The sequence below is a fragment of the Marmota flaviventris genome, chromosome 1, assembly GCF_047511675.1.
Source record: "Marmota flaviventris isolate mMarFla1 chromosome 1, mMarFla1.hap1, whole genome shotgun sequence".
NCBI classification, from domain to species: domain Eukaryota; kingdom Metazoa; phylum Chordata; class Mammalia; order Rodentia; family Sciuridae; genus Marmota; species Marmota flaviventris.
The window spans coordinates 35,557,445-35,566,101 of record NC_092498.1 but is presented as its reverse complement, the minus strand read 5'-3'; the positions used below and the strand labels follow the sequence as shown (position 1 = coordinate 35,566,101).

Below are 8,657 nucleotides of genomic sequence, written 5' to 3'. Positions count from 1 at the left end.
GTTATTCAATAGAATGCTATTTATTATAATAATTATTATTGAATAAAATGTTGCTCTTTGGATTCCAAAATGCAGTTGTTTTCTCTGCATATCACCTCATGTCAAGTGACTTAGCAAAAAAAAATGTGTGTGGGACACATGTGTGTAGGTTATGTGTGTGTCTATATGGATGTGAGAAAGAGAGCTTGCATTTTAATCAGAACAACATTTCAGCTACTAAAACAGAGGTTGCTGATTTGACATAGTGTTAATGAAAGAATATTCCAAAATACTTATTTTTTTTCCCTTTTATTTAAAATGTAGTTGTCACAACACATCATATAATGAATGAAGACCTTAGGATCACATTAAAAATTTTTAAAACATCTCTATATAGTCACAAAACATGAAACATGCTGCAAGGACACAAATGCAGTTTGATACCACAGTCTCAGTACATTTTCACCATGAAAACAAACAGGGAAGCACAGACTGTACAAGGGTTTTCTCCATTTCAGCAGGAGCTGACGTGTCTGTTCAGTGGGGTTCTTTCCTTGGAGGATGTATCATTGACAGAGTTTCACAATCTCATTGAAATTACCACTGATTTCTACTTCTGAAGGAGTCATCATGTTAGAACCACAACACAAGTTTGCAACACATATTGGCACAATATGAAAAATAAACACTTTTTTGAGTTTTCAGCTCATCACAACAATTGTTTTTAAATAAATAATTATTCCTTATAGTGCATATTTTATTTTACGGTTCATTGCCCATTGACACAAATGATGCTGAATAAATAATACAGTAGGTAGTTTATTTACGTCTTCTTTCATAATTCTGCATTGCACTCCTTTCATAAGCCACTGAAAACAGAGGGGAAATAAAGTGTATTTTAAGAAGACTGAGTGAGTTAAATAATATTCAGTGCACACAGTAAATTAGTATAAATTTGTAATAACTGTTTCCCTCCACTGAAGCATGGCTAAGAATTTTATTTTTACATCTTCTAATCCCGCCTCACTCTCTATTCTGATTCTAAGTGATCTAACCACAGAATACTTGGACTCTTTGGTCATATGTTACATATTTGATGCCTCAAAAGCAATATATTGTATTTTTATGATATAGTGCAATGTTGATCTTCAGGAGCTTTTTCTATGTATCATGGCAGATATAGAGACATGCTTAGTAAATTATGGAAAGGATCATGCCTAAAGTAACTGGGAATATTAGTAGGATGAAAGTGAAGTATGAGACTTTTATTCTAGGATGAAGGTCAATAAACTACTGACCATGAGGCAAATCTAGCTCACCCTTTACTGTTGTAAATAAAGGTTTATTGGAACACAGAAACTCAGTTTATTTATATATTATCTTTGGCTGCTTTGACTTTAATATGGCAGATTCTAATAGATGCTATCAAGTTGGCATGGCTCACGATGCCTGAAATATTTACGATCTGGTTCTTTTCTGAAAAAGTTTGCTAGTTTCTGTCTTAGAAGTACATGATGCTATGAGGGTCTCTTCCTCTCTTGTGGATACCTCCCAATGATGGACTGTTCTTGAGGTGACAGGCAGACTCATTTTATGTAGGTAAGTCAATTGAGCCCTCTAAATACAGCACAATTTAACTTACCTCCTAGCACCCTACTGGCCAGTGAAATATTAATTACTGCTTCCAAAGGTACTTAACACAAAACTCGTAAGAAATTTAAGTACTTTGACTCTCTGGACAAAAAAAAATGCAAGCATTTTATTATGTTTAATTTCAAAGGGATCTATAAGCACAAATGGGTAGGGATCAGACTCTTGAAATACTATATCTAAGAATATTTTTCATCAACTTAGCCAATATTTCATATACTTAGATTTACATTATAGTGAAACTATAGTGCTTTTTGAAATTCAGTATGCCCTGTATAAAAATACTTAATTTAAGTAGAAACAGCAGAAGGAAGATCCGTAGGAATCATAGAAGGTACCCTACAGTTTCCTTACTGAGAAAGGTTTATTGAGAGAAAAGATAAGTGCAGACACCAGATTTAGCACTTCCTCTAACACTGACCTCTAATGTCCACCCACCCTTAAGTGAGGTGAACAATAAGTTGAATGTTTTGCATCAATGTTGTCTGCAGTTCCGAGGTGGGACAGACTGAGCCCCAAGATGGACAGTTCTGAAGGAAGGAAAAGTTCCTTGGTCTGCCTGGCTGGCTTTTATCAGAAAGAAGGTGATGAGCACAAGCTCAGTCCCTGGCAAGCCAGGGTAGCTACCTTTATTCCCACAGTTCCATTAAAGAAAGGAGATGAATCCTAATTAAACTGACTACAGACAGATTAACGATTTAGCTGGGGCAAATATGTTTTTCCATGGAAGCAGAATTTCTTACCTGCTCCTTAAACCCTCTGAAGATGTATGCCAACTTTTGTGTGCCTGAGCTGGTGTGGGTTTCTCTGGGAAAGGGTTTCTAGATCATCTGTGACTGTGAAAGGCTAAGGATCAAATGGCTGTGGAATGTGAGTAGGATAACCTTGTCCCACTGACCATATGAAGAGGTTCTTGATAGACAATGGATTATTTTTTTTTCTTTTTAAAATTTTTAACAAATGGAAGAACAAAGATTTACTTAGAAGATGATTCTGCTTTATGGCAGTGGTTCTATGTATCATTACCTATAATTATTACTTTAGGTACAATTAATCTGTTCTAAACTGCACAGCATCTATATTATTTGTCAAGCATGTTCTGACAGCTATATCAAATCTGGAAATAGAGAGTAGATGACTAATACAATTACGAAGAAAATCACAGTGAAGTAAGGACTAGCATATATGGATACAAATAAATGTCTCTGTGGTTTAAATTTCTATCCCATTTCCTAAAGCTAGAAGACAATATATAAATTAAACAATTATAAGTTTTTCATGAAGTACAGTTGTAACTGTACTTAAAGCAAGATTTTATAACATAAAATTGAATCGGCCCAGAACTACTGGTGACAAAATACAAAGGTAGCGTCTACATTTAGAAAGAGAATAATCAATAAAAATACTAGTATGACTATTTTTTCATGAATCTAGATAATTAAGAATTAAGTCATCACAACTTAGTTATAGATTTTTCAGAAACTAGATACATTCTAAATGGATAGGACAGCTGCTGAATACTTTCTAAGTAATTAGATGACTACTATTTTAATTTATTTTCATTCAAAGTAAAATAAAGAGAATATGAATAGCTTTTCCAAGGAGCCATAGCTGAGGGCTAACCAGGCTTGAAGGTGCTTGACAAAAAGTCAGTTTCCATGAATATGATAAAGGAGTTATTTAACCTTGAAAATAGTATGATGAAAGAGTTAAGAAATAAGGGTTTTCAGATATACGTATGTAGCATTTACACAGACAATGCAAACTCAAGAGAAAAAGAAAACATGCAGCCTTTATATCAAGCGAAGGAGTTGTTCAGATTTAAGATGGGTTATGAAAAGTGTGGCATCTCTTCTCTCTAAGGGTTCCACAGCCAGAACTGGCTAATAACACTCAAGGATAATTTGACTGTGTTCCTTTTTGGAGGCCTTGAAATGTATCATAGCACTTTCATCCTTTCTAACATGCAGCAAGACATTGAGATTTGAACTTCTATAACTTTATAATGAGCAAGTGATTTGAATAACATTTTTCTTTGTTTTATTATTATTTATATTTGTCCTCCCTGTACCCACTCTTCCTGCCTCATAAGGTTGAATAGAGCTTAGTGAGCATATCTAAGAGAATGAGCATGACACCAGCCCAAAGATTCAGGATGGGTAATGATTAAATTGAACAGACTCTGGTAAAGCTCACGGTTTGAGAGAAATCAACCAATACTATGGTGATATTAGTATATATATATATATATATATATATATATATATATATATATATATAATTAGCTATAAATCTACTCTTGGCTCAGGTGCTACAGCTAAATTTTTTCACTATCATTACTCATTTTAAGTCTATTATTCCTTTTGAATATTTTGAAAACTATGCCTTATAAAAATAATAGAAGCAGATTTGAGGTACTGTCAGTCATGATTTCATACATACCAGAATTTAAAGCTCTTTTGCCCATTAGTCCAACAAAGGAATCTGTTTTATGCCCTGAAAAAATATATTTAGGGGTATTTTAATATGTATATCTTTGAGGATATAACTCTTATAACTAGTACAAAAAAGCACACTTTTGAATATATGCCTATATAAAAAATATGCATCTAATTCAAGTTTTGGCAAGGCTAAAGAAATAAAGATTCCTTGTAAGTTGTATAAATTATACTAAAACAATACAATGAGAGAACTGTTCTCGATTCTTTAAATAGTAGCAAGTACCTTTCATAATATTATGTTTTATCTATTATACAAAGTTGTAAATACTGTTGATATTTGAGCCAGCTTTGATTTTGGGGGGAGTCAATTTTACATTTGTGTGAGAGAGAAATAACCAAGTTTATTTCTTCACATTATTGAATGTTACATTTCTTAGCAAGTGAACTTTAGTCAATTCTTGTCCTTGGCGATTGTAATCTTCTAAAAGGTCACTATTTTATTGAATTAAAAAATATACCTTGGGAAAGTATATTTGTTTCTATGTTAGTAGAGTACATTTATTTTTATTATATAGATTTTCACTATGTATAGACGACCCTTGAAAGTCAAATCCTTAGAAAGTAAATATGAACAAAATATATTTATTTGCATAAGTAAAGTCTTCAGAAAAGGTTATGATTTCGATGTTAGTGTGAGAATTTCTCTTGGTTTTTAGTGTATTAGTTGAGAATAGGGCTACTACCTTACTAGGGCCTACTCTGCCACCCAGGGAATCAAATCCAAGACAGGGTGCTAAGTGGGCAATATGACTAAGATGGATCCTTGGGACTCCTGTCGACTTTGGTTCTATTAGCTACAAACTAGGATCTACTGACCTTCCAGTACCACTGTTCTTCACTGTCCTAAGAAATGTTTCACTGTACTTTGATAGAGCTTCCCCTTTCAATTATGGGATCAAAAAATTGCATTTCTATCCATCTTTATGTTTAGTGTGGATTCTCTGCTCAGATATTCACTCACCCACTTTAATTGGCTGCTACATGATCCCCCAAAATGATGTTATGGGGTTCATCTCACTAAAATGAATTAGAAGATATCTATAAATGCTTGGGATTTTTTGCTGTGTAAGTGTGCATGAGGAGGGGCTGGAAATGAATGTGTGGGATGGATTTCTAAGCCTAGTATTAAAATTCTAAAACTAACAATTTAGGGTAGTTAAAGGACATTTTCTTTTTTAATATAATGCATCTTTTCAGTAAGTATAAGTCTAAATAACAAAGTTTCTCAAATTAATTATTCATTTAACCATATTCTGGATGAATTTCCTGCATTCTGACATTGTATTACATAAAGTAGAATTCAATACAATTAAAATTAGCATTTGATAAATGTCAAAATAATTTAGAGCTTACTTTTGTGAGAGATCTGGCCATGTCCTAGAAGAAAGAAAGATAAAATTAGCAAACACATATAGTTTTGTTTTAAAGAAGTTACACAATATCTTTTAGAATTATAAAATAAATTGATTTTCAAAATATGTAAATTTTCCACTTATGTGCTATCCTGAAAAATACAAAATAGAACTAGAAATGCTAATCAAGTTAATAATAATAATAAAGCTAGATATTTTAACAAACAAAAGGAATATCTATTAAGCAACATCCATGGGTCATGAATTCAAACCCAGAGGGACTCTTGAGGCTTGTTATTAACTATAAATCTATGCCATTTAAGAATAGCCACCCATTTCTCTCTCTCTCTCTCTCTCTCTCTCTCTCTCTCACACACACACACACACACACACACACACACACTTGCATGCATGCACACCCCACATTTGGAGGGTATGCAAATCTATCTCTTAATTAAACAGAAATAATTAAGATCTTGTATTTCAGCCCATAAAATATTTCTTCACTTTCCTCCTACATGTGCATTCACAATAGTAAAATAAAGATTTATAGGAGTGTTTACCATAAAGAGCCTTTAACAGGGCCACTTGTTTTTCAATTGAGGAATCTGACAAGAGACGAATGGACATTAACTATTCACAAGTTTCAGGGATGGTGGGATGAACTCAAGGAAACTGAATATTTCTATCACGCAACAAGGGGCAGCCAAATCTAATCTAACCCCAGACAATGTTCTGAAGTCAGTTTCCACATGCACTTGAACCATTCGGAGTCTCTCCTGGAGACCCCTGGCCTTCCCCTTCTTAGCGGGGGGGGGGGGGGGGGGATCTTTAGTCAAGAGTGTGCTTAGTAGCTAAGGTTGGTTCCTGTTTTGGGTCTCTTGAATTCCATGAAACGGGTGAAACAGATCTTGCCCTTCTAGGGGCAAGTGCATGTGTTAGGTGCGGGCCAGAATCTCATCCTGAGAGTTACACCTCTCTTAGGGTGGCAATGTCTATCAAAAAGCAAGAGACACTTGGCTGCTCCAGGAGCAAGCTAGCGAACAGGGCGGCTTGCACGGGAAGACCTAGGGACCCTTGTTTATCTCACCAGCATCCCGTTTGCCCATCAATCCAAAGAACTGCTGAGGTTTGGGTCTCCGGGCGATTCTCTGCAGAAGATGCTCAAAGGGCTCTGGCAGCTCTTCCTGGGGGACAAATCGGCATGTAGGTAACTAGAATGAGGCTCCCTGTAACCCCAGCCATTCTCACCGTGAGCTATAATACCTCACCAGCCTGGACTGCTGGCTGATGTGCTCACTCGGGAAGGCAGCTTCGCCCAGAGAAGCTGGCGGGCTCCCCAGTGCAGAGACTAAGTGGAGCCTGTCCCGGGGGCTCCACATCTCTGCCTCCACCTGCCCGGGGCTGCCTCCTTCCCATAAGCCGACCCTGGCTGGTTGGCAGCCCCGCGGCATCTTTCAGCCCAGAACGCTCTCCGCTCTTTCCTTCCATCCCAAAGAATTTTACTTCATCCGCCGCGCTGCCACCCTCGACTGGCCACTGGTGCTGGCTTTGGAGACCCCTCACTGCCCCAAGGTACACAGGTGTGCGGGCGGCGGGGTTGGGGTGGAGAAGGGTGACAATGCTTTTAAGCGACCTGCACCAGCCACTTACACTGTTAGCACAATGCTCTCAGCCTCGCGCCAACATGCGAGCCATCTAAAGGGAAACTTGTGGCTACTTTCTCAGATCCTCAAAGTAAGGATCCAGGCAAGAGGTTAGCTTCCCACCCACCTCGGCCCTTCTAAGTTCCCTGAAGCTCGCCCTAGTCATCGCTTCTGCCCGCGACCGACGCGCCCTCTTCTGTCCCTAACATTTCCAAACGCTCCGGCAGCGCAGCTGGACGGAAGCCCCTGAAATCTCTGTTACTAGGGAATGAAATCTTGTGAGGTTTCCAGGTTTGGGAGGACAGGGGCTCATCAGGAAGGCGATCACTCATTCAGGGAGTTCCTGGACCCGACTGTGTAGGAAACTTGGATCTTGGGCTCAAAATCCCGAGGAGAACCTGGGGGTGGCGCCCCTTTACACCCCTCCGCGCGCTTCTACTGTCTCTGGTCGCGGACTCGGTGCCCGCCAGGCTAACTCGGGTGCTATCCTAGGGGAATGGTAACGGCTCCGACCCAGGAAAAGGAGCGCGGGCCGTGCCGGGATAGAGTCTCACCTTGATCTGATCACTGTCGGACCAGTCGGACCAATAATTTAGGTCATCGTTGGCACCGATTTCTTCCGCAAACAGTTGAGTGGAGACGAGAAAAAAGACTGCCAAGGCCACGAGGATTTTCATGTTGGATTTCTGGGAAGGGTGCAGGAGAAGACACCAAAGAGAGGGAAGGAAAAAAACACGTATATAAACCTCTAAGAGTTAGAGCGGCAGAATATTTGGCCCCACAACGGAACTCGGGTCCAGTTTAACCAAGATAAAAAGCATAAGAGGTACATCTCTCGCCTGGACTCTTTAGGAAAGAGAACCACTCCCCAAGGATTCTCAAATCCCCTTGTCCCCTAGTCTTAGCTCCCCAGACCTAACCCACTAACCCATAACCTCGAGTCTGGAGGCTCTGCAGGTGGAAAACAAAGAGGGGCGTTGGCACTTGAGAAACAAGTCTCCCCACAGTCCCCAGAAGCAGCCGCGCACCGGAAGGTCGCGTGTGGCCCCCTTGGACAGATGCGCAATGGGGGAAAGCCCGGCAGCCACAGCTGGCGGTACGCGGGTACTTACAGTGGCGGACCGACCCGCAGGGATCCAGTGGCGTCTGAGCGCAAGCTGAGCGCTCAGCACTCTCGGTTGCAGCTGTGGTGGAGGAGGAGGTCCGATCGCGCTCTTTTGCCTGCTCGGTGCTTCGCGGTATTTATCTCAGGCGTGACGAGCTTCGAGACACACGTGACACTCTCCCCACGCGACTTTCAGCTCAATATTTAATTAGCCGCTTCCTCTCCTTTCGCTTGCGTGATTGAGAGTTTCCGAGACAGTAACCCGTCGGTTCCCATAACATCTGGACTCAATTGGGTTCTAAATGACGCAATTTTAGGAAAATCCAGGTCTCGCCATCCAATCCAGCGCAGTCTGTCTTCTTCCATCTGCAAATCTGACGCCCCCTCCCCTATCCTTCGGAACAAGGCTCAGGGACACCTGAGA

General features: G+C 39.6%; 1 protein-coding gene across 4 annotated transcripts; it reads right to left on the bottom strand.

Moving 5' to 3' along the window:
- Positions 1 to 612: 612 nt before the first annotated feature.
- Tac1 (tachykinin precursor 1) lies at positions 613 to 7,805 on the bottom strand. Of its 4 annotated transcripts, XM_027952817.2 has the most exons (6): positions 7,683 to 7,805; positions 6,573 to 6,669; positions 6,046 to 6,090; positions 5,484 to 5,507; positions 4,072 to 4,125; positions 613 to 848 (listed from the first exon to the last, which is right to left on the bottom strand). In XM_027952817.2, exons 1-6 carry the CDS (start codon positions 7,803 to 7,805, stop codon positions 799 to 801), a joined length of 393 nt encoding a protein of 130 aa, XP_027808618.1. In that variant the 3' UTR covers positions 613 to 798. The 4 variants fall into 4 exon arrangements, with proteins under 4 accessions (XP_027808618.1, XP_027808622.1, XP_027808620.1 ...); XM_027952821.3 differs by lacking the exon at positions 4,072 to 4,125; XM_027952819.3 differs by lacking the exon at positions 6,046 to 6,090.
- Between the last annotated feature and the right edge of the window lie 852 nt (positions 7,806 to 8,657).